Source organism: Haemaphysalis longicornis, unplaced genomic scaffold, assembly GCF_048455015.1.
Source record: "Haemaphysalis longicornis isolate Haplotype H1 unplaced genomic scaffold, Haemaphysalis longicornis Haplotype H1 scaffold_10, whole genome shotgun sequence".
NCBI classification, from domain to species: domain Eukaryota; kingdom Metazoa; phylum Arthropoda; class Arachnida; order Ixodida; family Ixodidae; genus Haemaphysalis; species Haemaphysalis longicornis.
The window spans coordinates 87055847-87074621 of record NW_027526204.1 but is presented as its reverse complement, the minus strand read 5'-3'; the positions used below and the strand labels follow the sequence as shown (position 1 = coordinate 87074621).

The following is an 18775-nucleotide window of genomic DNA, read 5'->3' as shown; positions in this document are numbered from 1 at the left end:
AAAATTGAACCCTCTTAGTGAGCCTCCAAGTTTTTGCTCCGTAGGTGAGTACGGGTAAGCTGCAGCTGTCATACACTTTCTTCTTCAGGGATAGTGGTAGGCTGCCGTTCATTATATGACAGCGTAACAGCGTAAAGGCGATGAATTAGGTGGACTTCTGTGATCTTCTTATTGGTGATCTTGTTACCTAATTTCCAGTGGGTGGGTCCTCACTTTGCTATGCTTAATGTCAATGACAAGGTACCTCGCATGCGCGCTGACGCATGTCTCGCACGTACGGACCGTGGCACTCGACTGTCGCGGCGACACGGGCTACGAAGGCGTCGTTGTCTTTCCTCAGCCAATGCGGTTTGGAGAAAATTTTGTGTACGCTTCACTTTTAATATGTTGGCGTTCCTACGTGTTTTAGTAGTTTTGTGCGTTTTTGTGCGTTGGCATCTTTCCCCTATTTTTGCTCTCTCATTTCCATACAAAGTAGCACGCCCAGCTCGCTGCTGCTATCATTTCTCTGTATAATTGAAGTTTTCTATCTTCCTCTTTCTACCTAATTTCCAGTTTGTTCATTTTTATTATTTTCATTTTTTTTGTTAGTTGTCGGCATATGACAATTGTTCTAGATTTGGCTGTCAATAGCGAAATTGGGAATGTGGTAGTCTTTTGGTTCCATTTGGTTGCTCAGCTTTGTTTTTATATTTTCTGTTTTTTTCTTGACCCGCCGCGGTGACTCAGTGGCTAAGGCGTTGCGCTGCTGAGCACGAGGTCGCGGGTTCGATTCCCGGCCGCGGCAGCCGCTTTTCTGATGGAGGCTAAAAGCAAAACGCCCGTGTTAACGAGATTTCGAAGCGCGTTAAAGATCCCCAGGTGGTCAAAATTAATTCGGAGCCCTCCACTACAGCGCGCCTCATCGCCTGCGTTGCGTCGGTGTGTTAAACCCTGCAATCAATCAATCAATCATGTTGTTTTTCTTACCACGATCTACTCTTATATTTTTTTAACGATTAAGTGTCGTAAATTACGCAATTACTAATTTCTGTGTAAATACGATGGTGATTATTGGGGTTTCATGCGCCCAAGCTACACTTCGGCTATGAGGCGCGCCGTAGTAGAGGGCTCCGGATTAATTTGGCCACCTAGGGACCTTTAACATGCTCCTAAATCTCGTACATATGGGCGTTCTTCCTTTAGTCTCCATTAGAAAGGCAGCTGCCGCAGCCGAGAATCGAACCCGCGTCCTTGTGCTCAGCAGCACAACGCCTTAGCCACTGAGCCACCGCGGGGGTATTTCTGTGCATACCCAGAAAGTCCAAATTTTGGGGGTCTGAGTAAACGGTCGGCTACTGTAGTACCAGACACCACAAGAGCCCCCGTGCAAAACCAGCCCTCGCGTTCGCTGGGCTATTCCTAACATCGCAACTTTTCTCGTATCTCACCCATTGAATGTTACGGCTGTCATAAAGACTAGAGTGCAAGCTGCGTACATGCCGTGAAAAATTAAGTGACTGCTGAATGTTTCGGACATCTTTTCACAAAAGCTTCGTGTCTATATTTTTTTTTTATTTTACAGCCTACTTCCATTCAACATTTATAAGCACGCTCGTTAACATGAAACCACGAGTAACTTACAGTCTAACCGAAAGGTCTGAGTTATTTTTATCCACGGCTGGGTTACAGAAGAGTCGGAAGCTATCAGCATATGATATTGCCGTGAACCATGCGTTGTGTATGTTTACTTGTGTGCTTTGTGTTACCGCCAGGCCGCGCCCGGCTGTGTTATCTGTGTGCCAAGCGAAGAGCGTGTTCCGATCTCTTTATTTTTTATGCAGCACGGGTTATCTTATTTGATAACCCGTACTTGGTTATACTTGGGCCTCTGGATTTCAAATACTTTAAATTGAACTCACCACATTGATTATGTGGCAAGAAATGCCAACTGTAAGTTTTTCTATTTACGAATCGTTTTAAAATTCAACACTCATGACGCCCCAATAACCGCCTATAAAGCTCTTATTCTTCCCTCATTAGATTACGCAGCTCTTTTTTGGGACCCCCTCACTCGAACCAATATTAACAAGCTTGAAAAGATGCAAAAAACGGTGTACGATTTATTTATAACAGCTACGGGCGTAATTCTGTTTCAACCCTGTTATCCAGAGCCAATTTACCACAAATGGCTGAAAGAAACCGTTTAGCCAGGCTAAAATTTCTCTATCAAATAGTAAAAATCCAGTATAAATTAGACATTTCCAACATAATAACATTTTCCTCCGGGTATGCCACAAGGCAAAGACATCAAATGACAATTAGTCCTTTTCGTACACGCAACAATACCTTGAAATATTCCTTCTTTCCGCGTACCATTACTGAATGGAACCAGCTTACTGGCACCCAAGTACAACAGCCTTCACTTACCTTGTTTACATCATCTTTAACTCAGTGCTGAAATTATGCCATTTATTCTTTTTTTCTTATGTACCTATGTATTTGTTGTTTGCCTTTTTTGTTATCTCCTCATCATACCCTCCTGCCAAAATCCCAATGTGGGATTGCAGTATCAATAAATAAATAAATAAATAAATAGGGATTGTGTTTCGCTATGTCGTTGCTGGAGTAGAATAATCTTCTTTTATCTACAGTGTTCTAGATATAATTCGACGGTTCGAGAAACAATCACGCCGAAAGATAAATGCTCACAGGCCAGACGCCACGGCACTCGATTCGCCGACGCTAGTATGTGCACCTCACTTTGTTGACTGCTGTTTCACCGTTTGTGTGTTCGAGTTTAAACGGAGCATAACTTTGTTCCAATAAACTGCACTCCTTCAAGAAATCTGCGTCTTCTTTGGCTACGTGACAATGTGTCAATCGGTTTAAGTGTCATGTTTATGCATGTGTTTGCAGCATTCAGCTTCCCGGCCGTTTGAGCTGAGTTTTTTTATGCTCTTTATTACAAAAACTGAAACCATGGTTTACACAAAGAATCTTTCAACTCACTTTCTCTCCCGTTCAGCAGACTTTATTATTTGCAGGAGGGAGCAGAAATGCACAAAACACATTCGTAACACTTTGGAATAAACCTGAACCGCGACACTCATAAGAGAACAATAAAACAAAGAAAATGTTTTATCTTTCGGCGACGCCTTAGGTGACTGGTTTTTAAACGCCACTTAGCAAACATGACGTCTCTCTTCAACCACATTTTTTTCAGTGCGCATAGACACGATGAGATAAGCTTCTGATGTGCGCAAACCTCTCCATAATACACTTCCGTATTCGCTTCATCGTGCATGCTAAACCATCCCACAGGATAAGGTGCGCGTGCCGCATCTTGTTGGCTACATCGAAGCTTCTGAGTATCATGCAGTTTGTTCGTGCTTGTAATGCAGAAATTAATTTTCTGCCTGCACATCCTGACTACACCAGTTTCATGGTTTCACCTACTTCACACGTAGTATATATCTTGCGGCAGCCAGCGCCTTCTCACCAGACTACATTTATTCACTACAAACCATAAATCTGCCGTCAGTAATCTATATGCTTTTATGAAGCTCTTGTGGGCTTGTGGTTACCAGCGCAGAAGCTACTACTACCTGGAGGTTACTACCTCCAGGCCTTTCGCGATGATTTCAGGGGTACCTCAAGGATCGACACTATGCCCTCTGCTATTTAACGTATTCCATAGAGTCCGGTACTCGCAACCACAGGTAGCACTTCTTCATGCGCAGATTTCGGAGTCAACGCAAGCTTTGCAATTAAGCCCCTTGTCACCGCCGTTGTAGGGCACAGCGGACCTAATGGAGCAGTAGATCCACGTCCCGCTTGATCATCTTCAGGAGGATCGGTTCGACAACCTGGACGTTGTAGCCGCTGTCAACAAAGATGGCGCCCATTACCGACTTGAAGAACTTGTAGACGAAGCTGCGCTTTTTCTTGGCAAACTTTAGGTCCGTTAGAGCCTGCAAATATAAGGGGTGTGGAAGGGGTGGATGTGAGAAAAACAGCAGTTGCGTTGTAAGATAAACGAAATGTTTGTTACTTTCTTTTTTAATGATGACAATTGTAAAAATAACGAGGTTCGGTGCTAGTTGTCGGGCCAACGCAGGTTCGTTAGTGGGCTAGCAAAATACTCTTAGGGTGATTCCTGTTTTTGATAAATTGGAAAGAATACAGGATGATGGCAGGTAAAGAATGCATTCTCACGCTCACGCTCGTGCACGTAAGCACGTCTTTTTAATCCGCCCGTGAAGTTAATGAGAAGCCGACGTATGTACACCAGTGCCCAGATGAGCGCAGTTCACTTTGCTGCGCCGCTATGTGGCGCACACGGATTGCTGCTCATGAAACCGGGCAACCCCGCTGTACGAGAACACCCAATTGATAGCCCAACGTTGTGGGAGATTTGCAATGCGATATCCCAGAACTAGATGTTGCTCAATAGCGCAAGGGTCTGCTATTGTCCTTTCACAGTAAACGAATTAAGTCCTCAGACACTTGCGTTCGGTAACTAAGTCATTCAACATAAGTCTTGGGCATTTTTGTTATAGAATGTTGCGTAATGTCCACTCCACCACATTTCGGAAAGCATGCTGCAGTCGCTGGCCACCTGAACATAAGGTATCGGCGTTAATTGGCGTCGGATGATTTCGGAAAATTTGAGCTATGAAGGGATATCGGACCAGGTCTAACAATAGTGTCCGGAAAGTAGAATAGCGTGTTGAAAATGCCTCAAGCTTGGGTATCGAGCCTTCGGTTTGAGATCTTCGTTCGGGCATGTGACCAAAAGCTTCCTGAGCAGATTCGATAACAGCGCTCAGTAACACTGTTACTGAACCCTGAACGGGGTGGTTTACAAAAAAAATACAAAAAAAACGCTTTCTATTGCTTGTATTCACTGGCGAGGCGCGCATTCAGGCAACCATGTGAGTGCGCCGTCACTGGTTACGTCGGGCTCCGCGGGATGGCGGTACTTGTCCGTGCTAAGCACATGACCGTGTTGCACATTACAAATTCTACCACCCCGAACGCAAAGTATTGCTTCGAATCCAATGTGAGTGCGATTAATAACATCTCTGTTGACGCCACGGTTGAATCGAATTGAAACGGCGCAGACGACGCACGCCGGTGTATTTTTTTTCTTCGGCATGCGGGCGCAGTGGACCAAGCCACGCCATGTCCGTGGCGCATCAGACATGTCTGTGGCCTTTTCCAGTGTTGCCAAGCGAAGAAATTGACAGAACTTTTCAACGAATACCACCTATATACGTTTGTTGCGTTGTGTGCGTGCATTCATCATTTGATTGAAAAATTTCCTCGCTTATAGCAGTGCAGGCTACATCCGGTTATGATGTGGCATCATCCTCATGCAAATTTAACCCTTTAAATCAAAGATTGTGAAATTCAGCCCAGGTAGTTGGATCATTTTATCAGCTTTTTTTATATATATATAAAACGAGGATGAGTTTCACGGGAAGTCGACGCTAGGGGTGTAGTCACTGACCTTTGATGCATCACAAATCACGTACATTTTAAATAACTTCGCCAAAACAAAAATATTTCCGGTGTTTAGCCATTAGATTTTGATTATGTGGTGAATCTGTTGCCCCTGGCAATTTGCAGTGAAAGTACTTATTCAAACTGAAAGAAGCATGGCAGCGTCGTGGGCCAGATACAGCAATCCATGCATAATATTAGTGGAAGTTTCAATTCGTTGGGTCGGAGTAGTTAACAGAAGTTGCAATACAGTGAACCTTCGGTACAACAAAGTCGCTGAATTCGAATTACCGCTTTTGCAGTAGTGTCACGCAGTCTCGAACCAAATACATGCATTTTTAACAGGATTATTCAAAGCAGTTTGATAGTTTTATTCGCTTAGACTGAACTAGCGAGGAGTGTCTCTGAGCGGGCGGTGCTCTGAGCAGACGTACGACCGCCCGCCGTTGAAGCGTATGCTCCCTTTTTTAACACCCGTTCCCCACCTTTCGTGACGGTGCACGCCAAGCGAGCCACCGTCCAGTCGCAATTCGCGACGACTGACAAAGATAATCCCGTCTTCGCCGCAGCTACGAACGTCGAAATCGTAGACTTCATTCCTGGTGGCTCTGATAAGGAAGCGCCAAAACATGAATGGCCTTGCCAGTTACACACTCTGTGGTGCAGACACAGGAGCGCCTCAATCAGCAAACTCCCCTCGAAAAAGTCGGCGGGATGCGGCAGCATTCCTTGCATCATCGTGAAGGGTTGTCGAGTTGGCTTTGAACCTTTGCTCAGTCACATCATACGTCCTTCACTTGTTGCGCAACATTTTATAACAGACTGAACTTAGGCGCTATCTTCTCTTTGTCCAAATCCCTCTACCTCTCCCTTTACCTATTGGCAGCAATGCGTCCATTAGTCTATACTAACCAACACGGCTTTATGCCCGGAAGGTCACTAGAATCAAATCTCGCATGTTTTCTAAACGGCCCCAGCCCTACAGTGCTCTCCCTCTAACAGGTAGATACAGTATATTTCGACGTAGCAAGGCCTTCGACGCTGTTAATCATAATTTACTTCTTCTCAAAAATTGCGGTCCATCCCGCGATTTCTGCAGGTGGTTCGGCAGTTACCTAAAAGGCAGGTTTAATTGTGTTCGTTATGAAGGCGCTACCTCCAGGCCTTTCGTGATGATTTCAGGGGTACCTCAAGGATCGACACTAGCCCCTCTGCTATTTACCATTTTTATCAATGACATGCAGCCCGTTATTACGCATTGTTAGCTCTCTCAGTATGCCGATGACATGATGCTCTATCGCGCGGTTTCTTCACCGGACCATCACGTCCTGCTCCAAAATGACATCAACGCAGTTTCAGCATAGTGCGACAGCAACTATTCAAAGCTATATCTTCACCCCTCCTGAACTGCTCCCAGTAACCTCAGGATAGCTCCCAGACCAAAAAACGTTGCAGCTGATACCAATCCAGGGAGACGGTGTGCTCGCGTTGTCAATCATGTCTATCCTATTGATTCTACGATCGCCTACACGGATGCATCACGGACGCACGTCGGAGCAGCCGCCTATTCCATCGCAAGTGGCAATGAAGTAGTCGCACACACCCTTGGTCCTTTCACTAATCCCCCACCTACAGCGACTCTAGAGACCCTCCCAATAATCACCAGTATTCAGGACCTCTCCTTAGCACCCCCTAACCCCTCAGGATATACCATATACACTGATTCGATGCAAGCTATTCGCGCCATTCACATGGTTAGGATTCCTGAAGGACTGCAGTATGATCTACGCAAAGCCTTAACAAAGCTACGTCCCCACACTGTCACACTGAGGTGGATTCCTGGTCACGCTGGAATCACAGGCAATAAGGTAGTTCATAGTCTCGCCCACAAACTTTTGCACCGGGCGCCTGGGATTCCCTGGTCTTATCCACCGACGTGGGACACTATTCTCCACTACGAACAAGAAATCAAGCTTCACTACGAGAACACCAGAGAAGCTCTCCGTACACTTCCTGTCCCAGACAAATCTCTAACCAACACGCAACTACGCATTATTAGACGAATAAAGTTAAATACCCTCCTTACACCTGCTCGTTCCTCTCTCTACCGTCTCCGACACTCACCAGCATGTCTCAATTGTCCCGAACCATACGCTAATTTAGAACACTGCATTTTCTTCTGCCCCATTGCAATTCAATCGCCACATTTTCTCCACCCTCCTCCTTCAACGTGGCGGACTGGGCTAGCCTTGGACCAGCTCACGGACCATTTGGCATTGGTGAACCTAACAGGGGGCATCCTCTGCGCTTAATGTCGCGTTTGAATAGTTTTTTCCTCCTCCTTCTTCCAAAATTATCGTGATATCATATACCCGTGAGACTTCCCCGATCATTTTTACGTTCTCTCTGCTCAGTGAATCCGTAAAACGTTCAACCGCAGTTCCTGATATGGATGTATTGATGGATAAAAACGTGCTTTTCAAGTCGTATGTGAACTACCTAATCAACTCCTTTCTCCGGACGCTTGGTGTGACTTCCCCGGCGACCAGTGAATTCACCGAGCGATTATGCTTCTTCTCACTCTACCACGCCATAATTTCACCAAAGCTTGACTTAGCAACTGCAATTTGGACCTTCGTCGTCCCTTGAACTAGAAAGAATTAAGAAGCGTTCCACTAGAACCGCATTTCGTCGTAACTCACCACTGAGCCATCATGGGCATGGCGGGCTTCTCGAGCTTCTGAATCTGGACTGACTATCTATAAGGCGCTCAAGGCGTGACCTGCTTTTTTTAACTGTATTCATTCCAACTTTGACTGACTTTGCCTTGTGGAACCACTGTGCCCCCATAGCTATTTTCATGTTGACAGAACGCCGAGCCTGGCACCAGCTAGCCCATACCAACATGCGTTTAACAGCCTGTTTTTATCTACATTTTTTTCAATGACGTGGTTCTGTTTAAGTGGTACTTGGAATCTTTTTGAATACGCACGTTGTAGAGAGGTCGTACATGTATTGTTCCCTCTGTTCTTGTGCTTCTTCACCAAAAGCATCACCTTGCTTATGCTTGTATGTGTTCACCAATGCATACCCTGCACATGGCATTCGAGATCCTGTTGCTCAAAAAACGTTTTTACCTTCTTTGACCACACTCACCATTTCCATATATCTATACATTTATTTTTACCCATTTTTGGTCTGCTACCGTTCCTTACATGTTGTCTGTTTGTATGTCTTATGTTCATCATGTCATGACTCGAGAAGGTCCAGGGGTGGCGGTGAGCCTTAAAAATAAATAAATAGTTTACGAAATGAATTCGATAGCATGGGCGGCGACACCGACCTCAGGCTGTGCCTAAACAAACGGGGGCAGGCACCGCTCGCGTCTCACAGATACAAACAACAGGCCAGCTTACTGCCGTTTTCAAAGCGAAGCATTCTACGTCTCACTGATGGCGCATGTCGCATCGAAAACGCACTTCAGGAAAGCAAACCTGCTTTGACGATGATCGCGGCTGAAGTGAGAGAGAGAGAGAGAGAGAGAGAGAGAGAGAGAGAGAGAGACTGTGGTTGATTCCTCTGTCATAGGAATCGCTGAAACACGAAAGTGAATTGTGCAGTGAAATCTGCAGCTGTGCATGATTTGGGGGTCGGCGGCTGTCTTGTGGGTGTGCTTGGCCAGTGACGTCCTGCTGGTGGGTGGCTTCGGCAAAGGTGTGCTGGCGTCACTTCCGTGACGGATATGACGTCAGTGAAATCTTGGTACATCCCGGCGTAAAACACTTTCGTGTTAAAATATAAAACCCGAAAACGAACAACCTGAATCAAAACGTTCTCTTTAGTATCAAAGTTTGCTTCCCCGCAACAAGACCCTGCGTGCAGAGGTGAACCCTTTACAGGCCGCTAGCTTCGTTGCACTGGCGTCACTTCCATGACAGATATGACATCAGTGAAATCTTGGTGAATCCCGGAATAAAACACTTTCTTGTTAAAAACGTTTACCGTGCTCTTATAATTGAACCTGGGACCCTTGCGTTATGAGGCCGACTTCTATCCGACTTCGCCATTCCGACACGGTCAAAGCAATTTTGATTTCAAAAGGGTGCATGGACGTGCAAAATTAGAAAGAAAAATCATGCACCCCTCCGTCTAACGATGACGATGGTTGAACGCGGAGCTTTCTTCGTGCGAAATCAAAAGGCGAAGGGTCGAAGGGAAAACCGCTGCGATCAAAAGTCAGAACTGCATGCGAGACAAAGCCAAAGCTGAACGAGTCAAAGTCCAAGCCGCCTGCGAGGCAAAGACCGGACTCGAACGACAACCAAGGAATTCACCACGAAAAAGCTCCGCGTTCAACCACCGTCGTCGTTGGAAGGAGGGGTGCATGATTTGTTGTAGGCCAATTAATGTTTGTTTCACGGAATATCTCCAACTTACCACATCTGCGCAGTTACCTTGGCTAAGTCGGCTGCACTCACAAACTTCTAAGGGGCAGTCGCGTATACCGAATTACCGCTTATATAAAATTTTCTACCGGTCCTGTGCACTTCATTGTAACAAGGGTGTATTGTATCAAGTTTTAAGAAGCTTACACGTGGTGAGTTCACGACCGAGCTGCTAGTCGCATTGCAGAGGAACACTTTCCAGCAACACGATGGTTTGTGTAAAAAATAATAAACAAGATTCAGCTTGGGGCCGTGGCTTCTTTTCGTCCTTTTTGGTTGTTCATTGTTCTCCATTAGTGAAGAGGAAAACTAAATTAACTACGTACGCCGTGCGGATCCATATCTGTTACGGACAGGCAGGAAGCGGTCACGTGGTCGCTATAACCATGTGACCATGGTCATGACCTTACACGTCACGTGGCCATGTGTGTCGCGGACGCAGATATTTGGACATGTCGGTTCGAGGCGCATGAAGCCTGCCTTGGTAGTATTGTCACGTGACAACGCAGAGATAGGTTGTCCGGAAGAAGGTGTATTTACAAAAGACACCGTAGTCACCGGAACAGAGGCAGGTTGATAGCGCAAACCTAGTCCAACCGAAACTCCAACTTCGTCTCTCTTGTCTTCCTTTCCGTCGGTCCTTCAACACCAGCACATACCCAGATACAGAGAGATTGGACATAGCTGGACACGCACCACATGTGATTAGCGTCAACTCCTGGCGATGCTGGCCAAGGTCTGCGACAATATATTTGGCTTCGCAAAAGGGCTATATTGCACTTAAAGTTGGTTTTGCAGCAAAGTCTATTGCATTTGGCGGATGCAATTAGGAAGAATGCTGAATAGGGTGCCATAGGTAACTTCCACTGCAAAAGATATCAGTATTCGTTTCGCACGCAGATAGCATCAGGCTAATTCTCGAGAGAAAAACTTCGACAGAGAGCGCACGCCACCCTCACACACGCGCAGCATGCTACGTGAGCTAGAAATTCGTGCAGAAGAAAAGTATGAAACAAGAACTGGCCGCTAAGAATTAAAATGTGGTCATGGGGAATTTAAAGAGGTGGCCGATGCGACGACTAGATTCCGCGCGAGATGTTGTATCAGCACCAAAACAACTGAAACGCGTGTACGATACACGCGAAGACAGAAGCCTTCCATTTTCGAGACCGTGTTCGCGGTAGGTGAAGCCTTGGCTGTCACAACAGTCGGTCATTTTAGGTCGCTGGCAGGACAAGGAGCTACAGGCGATGTGGCGTGTACTGTATCTCGGATATCTGCCTTTACAGCGTGTCACAAGCACGCACAGTGTTGTAACGTGAAGCCCTCTTACGCTAATCGTCCAGGATCTTTGCGGCGTGTGGCATGCACGTCGTTGTCCTCTAGCGACTGTAGTTATAGCCGAGAGGGAAATGAGGTCAAGTGGGAAGTGAAATGACAATGCGTTTGGGAAAGTGACGCGCCCCTGGGGTGACGTCACTTCGTTAAACGTCCGCCACACTCTGGAAGGCCGCGCGTTGCTGTAGCTGCCTTGCATGGTAGGAAATGAGCGGGTAGTTTGAATTCACTGCGGCTAAGTCGACGAGGAGTTGCTGCTGGAGATAGTGCTGCTAAGCGACGTATGCGTGTTCCTGTGGACACTACGATTGCTACAACGCATTGCATGCTTGGACATGCGCGCGTAATTTGCTTGGATGGAAAGGAGTAGGAGGTGGTATGACGTCACGGAGAAGCTGGAAGTTGCCAATGGTTTGGAGAGAATCCTTACTGGTTTCTGTTGCGCACACTTGAGGAATCGTACGGGAAAATTAGGCACCCTTAGGGACGTTCTCCTTCAAGAACACATCACATAAGAATTTATTTTTTGGCGACCCGTTATATATATATATATATATATATATATATATATATATATATATATATATATATATATATATATATACGGCGGAAGAAAAAGGAAAGTGGAGAAAAAGATGCCCGCCGGAGGGCATGTTTTTCTCCATTTTCTTTCTTTATTTCAAAAATCTGTATCTGTTTCAACAATAATGAAATGGCCTACCACATTCTCCCCTTTGCTTTCTTTGACTTTCTTGACTGCCTACCCCTATATTATATTATATTATAATATAAATATATTATATTATATATTGTGAGGCACAGGCCAGGAGCCACCGGGCACCGGTTTATTAAACGAATATCGCAAAGAGCGACAGACTAGCGAGCTCAGGTCGAACGCAGAGATTCCAGAACACACCGATGATGATAGCGTGGACGAGGATGTGCGCGGCGAGCGAGGCCGGTGGTACATAGCATCTGGCGCATAGCCACTAAGGAAAATGTCCACATATGGTTGTTAATGTCTCCCTTAGTCAGTGCTTACAATATATATACGTAAATTGGCGCGCAATTTTTAAATTTTTGGCCTTGCTTGTACAAACCAAAATTGCTCGCGGCGGCGGCGGGCATACTCTACCTGCACATTGCGGAGTCCATCCGCAAACTCCCTCAGCGAAGCCTTCTCGACGGGTCGGTCCACGAAGACGAACTTGTGGAAGTTGTTCTTGACCGCGAAGTAGGCGAGCGCGTCCTGGCGACACACCGAGGCCTTGACTTCGGCCATGTGGTGCTGCGACTTGTTGCGCGCGTTCATCAGCACGTACCTGCGTCCACAAAAATCATGAGCACACGATCTAACGCAGTCACTGGGAACCGCGAATTATTTCGCTAAATCGACAACTTCGTAAAATCGGGACTGTCGTTTTACAAGCAGATGATCACACAAATTATATGTCTAAAGGGAGGCGCATTTCAACAGCTACCATGACATCGCAATTGCGGCGGCCGTGGCGGTCGTCCGCCGATAATTTATCAATGCTCTGAAAGTCCTCGCCGTCGCTGAAAGTCGTCGCACCCCAGCAGAAGCGCGATACACAGCGCTTTTTGTTGTACCACTGTCCCGCTAAGCGGAACCTTCTTCACTCTCACATCCTTGAAGAACCACATCAACAGTGCTTCCTCCAACTTCTTGTGCAGGGAGTTCTTGAGGTTCGTTTTCTTCGACGCAATTCCAGACGAATTGGCATGGATGATGGCGTCCTTTTTGTTCGAAAGTAAGGAAAATGTGCTGGCCTGGGTGCCGTTGTCTGCGGCCATGGGACTTGCGAGTTTATCTCGGAGAGCTCCGGAAAAAAACGAAACTAGTAGCCTCGTTGTTCTTTTATTTTTCTGACGTGGCGCAATAAGCTTCGGGCCGTTCTGACGAAACACATTCTAAATTGATTCTTTATTAAATGTGTCAGATTATCGATATACCTCCTTAAATCGGGAATGACGCTGAACCTATCTTGATAGTTCGATTTGATAAAAGCATTGAGCCGCACACACCTGCGGGTAATCCGAATTTGTTCATTAGATTGGGAAATTCGTAAGATGGTGTTCCATTAGATCGCGTTTTGACTGTACTCTCTAAAGGTAAATGACCAGCGAAGCTTTTTGGCACAGGACATTGAAGGGACTCAGAATTTATGTCCAAGATATGGAGATATTTAAAATTTCTCTTGAGCGTCGACGGCAGTCACCCCTAAGGAAGACACATGCACACAAGCACACACTTTCAGTTTGGCTGTACTTATTTACAAAATGGGGCTTATTGATAACTAATGTACTAAAAAGGGATATCCGAGTGATGCGGTGTTTAAGCTGAAGCTCTGAGTCACATCTTCATCTGTAAATGGTGCCTACTGATAGCTAATCTGGTAAAGATGCGCATCAGTGTGATGATAGGTTTTGGGTCCAAATTATGTTTAGAACGGCGTGCGATTTGGTGCTGAGTCTGACCGCTTGCTAACAGTACGAGAACCGAGATGTTTGTTTTCCAATGCGTTGCACTTCAAGGACTCGTGCTGCCTGCGGAGTTCTTGTTCTCGAACACAACAAGCACATAGAACCCGAGCCATATAAACTTTGTTAAAAAGAAAAAAAAAGTCATTGGCTACGAGATTTTAGGGGATGTGGCATGATGTGGCATTAGCCAGGCTAAGAGTTCCTTGGCCGGCTGAAGGCATGATGTGTGTTTCAGTGCGTGCAGATGACGTGCGAGGGTGGTTGCTTTGGCGAGCTGGTATAATATGATGCCACTGGAAAGCGCAAGATAACGATAGCAACAACAGAAGAAGACGTAGACACAAAAAGTTGCTTACTGAATTTTCACATCGAGGCACACAACCTATAAACAATAGCGTGGTCACTGTAATCAAAAATAACAATCAGAGAATACCTTAAAGAGATGCTGTCATGTGAAACGCCGAGCGATACATTTCACGTGTTAGCCACAAACTGACAGGCAGTACAGTTCTTTGATATTGAGATCAGGAGACGAGTGCGTCAGCGTTCGGGCAATGTGCCTTTTATCAAAAGAATTGCAAGGTCTGTTGGCTTATTCCCATGCAGTGGTACAGCGTATTTATGGGCTGCAATGTAGTTACTGAGCTACGTTATTTATGATTGTCATTTATAATGCATGGGCGGCCGACTGGCTGGCAGGCCTACTTGAACCACTGATGAATTCCCCAAGCAATATAAAGGTCCCAAACCTAGAGTAATTCGCCTGGACCCGGGCAAAAGTGCGCATAGCTATTCCGCGATCACAGGGTGTACAACAGTGTCGCTGCTCCTATTGTGTAAGTGGAGATGTACACAACCTCTGACGAAAACCTTGTTTTATAGTAAAGGGGAAGTCTGCGCCCGTTGATTCATCATGTTCAGGGGAAAAAAAAAACAGTGAAAAACACGCTACACAAGAGGACAGTCACAATACAGTGACTATCCTTGTCTTGCCTCTCCTCTAGTGTAGCGTGTTTTTCACTGTTATTTTCCCTGAACTTGTTTTAGTCCTCTTCTTATAATTGTTGCAGACTTGTTCTTTATCTTGGTTATTTTTTGAAAATTGTGTAAAGTGTTTTCGTTCCCCTTGCTCCCGTTACTATTTCGTACAAGTTTTCACATTGTATAAAGAACTTTATCATTACGCCCATTGTCTGCTGCATATTATGCACCATCTAATCCCCGATGTGTTAGGAGGTACCCCTGACAGTTCTTACTCTGGGACTTCATGATGTACTCCGCTTATTTGTTCATCTTATCTGTACGTTTACCCTTCAGTAAACTTCAAACTTCATATAAGAAAGAGGCTCAAGCAACTGAATGCTGAAAGGCTTCGCAATAAAATAGGATTCTTCGCGGATGTACCAGTACAGGACGGCCCAATGGCCATAGCATGTCCATGCCCCGAAGGCCTGCAAGCACTCGTTGGCGAGCGCAGTTACGACGCCTCAACCGAGGCAAACACTCACGGTCACGACAGACCTAAATTGGCCTACTCCACAGGAAGAAGGGAACCACCACAGCCCTGTGGTACTCGCACAGGACACCAAGCAACCCTAATAAGACAAGATCAAACAGACACCTTCGATACTACAGCTTGACTACGCAAGATATGGGGAGACCCTGGCACACCACCCCGTACGTGCTCCACATGTAACATCTTACTAGACCAAGACCACATCCTCTGGAACTGCACAACCAAACACAACAGTAAACAAACACATCCAACAAAGGACGGCTGACCGCAAGAAGCACCACCGAAGAACAAAGGCAGCTGGCGGCGTACATCAGGCAGCGGCTTGAAGACGTCACCGGAGGTCCTCTCGAATGTGTGGAGTAAGCAGGTCTCCGATCATATATTTATTAAAAGCTTTTCTATTTCTCCCTGTAGCGGATTGCGTGACGTGGCATCAGACTTGCCACTCTTACACTCCGGCTGCTCGAGGTCATTGCGACGCGATGAATGACCTTGCCATACACGGCGGCGTAGACCTTTCGCTCCAAAGAATAAATGCCCGAGAAGGCCCTTAAGAGCTTACCGGGCGACGATGTAGTCGATAACGAAAGAGCCGACGTAGTCGAGCGGCTCGAACGAGTCATGGCGGTCCTTGCGGTCGCGCGTCTTGTACGTCGGGTGCAGGAGCGCCTTGAGGAACACATTGGGGTTCTGGAAGTGATAGTCGCCCAGGTGGTCGCGCAAGAAGTCTTGCGGCACGCGAAGCGACAGCGTCTGCTTTAGGTCGGGGGCGACCTGCAGGTGCTCCAAGCCCACGCTGACCGGTCCAGAGCCGCCACTGCCCCCGGACTGAGAAGTAGAACTGCTGCCTCCTGCGTCGCGTCGGGTAGGGTTGAAGTGACTCCTATGCTCTGCAAAGTGGACTTCGCTGGAGGACTTAAGTGGAAGCACAAACTGAAGTGTAAAAATGATTGCTGCCTCATAACCGTGAGTTGTCGGAGTTGGCTAAACACGTTCAAGCTACTTAGCGCCACTTTTCGGGCACTTATAGAACCCTGGGAGGTATAAACTGGACTAATGGTCTCTCCCCGCATTTTGATCGTGGTGTGGTAACAACACATCAAACACTGCTAAACTAAAAAAAACACGTTTGGACCTAACCAAACACCTTTGAAACCAATTAGTCTTTGGAAAGTTGAACAATTCAGTAACGGCGTACTTTTCAGTTAAGTTACAAAAGATAATTCCGAAATCTGGAAGTCAGAAACACACAACCGACATCCGAAACGATACAAAATAGCATGGATACGTCCGTTCTCTCGTCTTTGTTACGTGGATGAGGCACGTGGTCGATGTTGTACGCGTGCTAAGAAAACTTCAAATGAAAGGTGCGTATTCGACGTTCACTCGTGCTTTTTAACTGGCTGTGTGAACATCAATACTAACCAAAGATTGGGACTATATTGGTTTTAATTGGACTACCCTGTAGTAGCCAGCCTCAGATATCAAGACAAAGAGAGAGAGAGAGAGAGAGAGAGAGAGAGAGAGAGAGAGAGAGAGAGAGAGAGAGAGAGAGAGAGAGAGAGAGAGAGAGAGAGAGAGAGAGAGAGATAGCTGGTGAGGTTGGCCTTGCTGGCGGCAGGATTTGCTTGTGCCACGTGGGGATGACTACAATGATGTGGGGTAAATGCAAAAATAAAAAAAACGTTGAAAATTGGATACAAGGAAATGCTGCAAACAAAGTTCGAAAAGAAACAATATTTTGAAACGGCAACTCTAATGTAAACGTTGCATCAATAATAAAGAAACCGGTGCAAAGAAAGAGAGGCGCGAACAAGTGTATCAAGACAAGAGGTAATCCTCAATGACAAAGAGGTGATCCTCAATGGCCTGAGATGCACATGACAAAGGTACAAAAAGGGAGTAGCAGTTTTGGAGCGGTTCTTCGAAAATGTGGCAAAGATCCTTTTTTGGCGTTGGCAGACTTGCTGTTGGGCTTCACGTTATTCTGCACTGTTAATGTTTTTGTCAGCAGCACTTTTCTGCGTATTTCTTTCATAAACCAACTACAAGCGTCCCCGCCGGGTACGGAAAGCCCGTCGACAAGCGTCGTAAACGTTCATCATTAGGCCCCGATGGCAGAAAAGTCGGACCGTCAGGGTAACGGAATGGGTATACAGAGAAACCGGACTGGTAGTAGAGGACCATCAATTTGAGAAAGGGATGAAGTCAGAAAACTCGGAAGCAAGGGTAGATTCCGAAATTTCCGAAAACAATGGCTGAAGGAACGTGGGAGAAACCTTCGTCCGGAAGTGGACACAAACGGGATGATTATGATGACGATGATTACGACCATGGGGTTTAACGCTCCGTAGCTACCCCTGATTAATTTTCGGCTCCGGATTAATTTTGACCACCTGGAGGGGATCTTTAACGCACGCCGAAATCTCGAACCCAAGGGCGTTTTCCCTGTATGCCTTCACCAGAAAAGCGGAAGCCGCGGCAGGGAATTGAACTCGCAGCCTTGGTAGAGTGTACAAGAAGAATTTGAGTGGGACGAGCCGCCGGCTCCGCGCCTGCTTCGTCGGGAAGCGCAGTTTGTTGAAAGTTGGAGTGGTGGCGCTGCGGTCGCAATGGATTGGGTTGTGCTTGCGGCACTAAATAAAGGCTTTTAGAGTATCGGCACTCTGTTTTCTCATTGTTATGTGCCGCCAGGATTTTCATTGGTCGGTCGGCACCACTTGATATTTGTTTACATATGGGCGCAGCCATTTTGTTCCTGGGCGCCTCTCTCTCTCTCTCTCTCTCTCTCTCTCTCTCTCTCTCTCTCTCTCTCTCTCTCTCTCTCTCTCTCTCTCTCTCTCTCTCTGCTGTGCCAACGCTAGAGCGGCCAGTCGCACTCTGCCCGTCACAACCGGAGGCGGTTTCGTTGGGAGAGATGGCAACACTGCTAGCCAGAAACAAAATGGCCCCCAGACGCTTCCGTGTGCACGAAGTGGCGGTATTCTTAAGCGTAGCTTATTTGGTGACGCTAGGTTGTGCCGGTGAGAACTGCAAGCGGCGGCAAAGGGCGGCCACAGATCGGAGTTGCCGCAGTCGTATTCTCTGTCATTCGTTTCAAAACTGTGCGGAACCGGTGCTGCTGTTTATGGATGGCAAAGTAACATTATCGATGTTAACGATGGACGTTATCGATAGTAAAGGACTGAGAATCGCCCTGTGGTGTGCCCGGCCTGACGCCCAACATAGAAGTATTTGAGCGCAAAAATACCGTCTAAATGCGGGACCATGCTCAAATACCATGCTCAAATACATAAAGAAAATTGGATGTAAAAACCTGGTTCCCAAGTTTATTCAAATCGAAGGCTAAGGCTGCAACTGGGAATATTTTTAATGGAAAGCGGCACACTGATCACTGATACGGCATTCATTTCTGAATAGCTGGCACACACTCATTATTCGCAGGGTTACGACCGCAAAATTTCAAAAATCATTGACTCGCGAT

At 46.4% G+C, this 18775-nt stretch overlaps 1 protein-coding gene across 2 annotated transcripts in view; it reads right to left on the bottom strand.

Moving 5' to 3' along the window:
• Positions 1-2923: 2923 nt before the first annotated feature.
• Positions 2924-18775, bottom strand: part of LOC144158874 (ribonuclease 3-like) — a 26876-nt gene continuing 11024 nt past the window's right edge. For both annotated transcript variants that reach the window (XM_077690050.1, XM_077690049.1), the window contains exons 5-7: positions 15854-16142; positions 12406-12592; positions 2924-3953 (exon numbers count right to left, since the gene is read on the bottom strand). In XM_077690050.1, the coding sequence (XP_077546176.1) occupies positions 3789-3953; positions 12406-12592; positions 15854-16142 (641 nt within the window). In that variant the 3' untranslated portion in view covers positions 2924-3788. The remainder of the gene's footprint in view (positions 3954-12405; positions 12593-15853; positions 16143-18775) is intronic.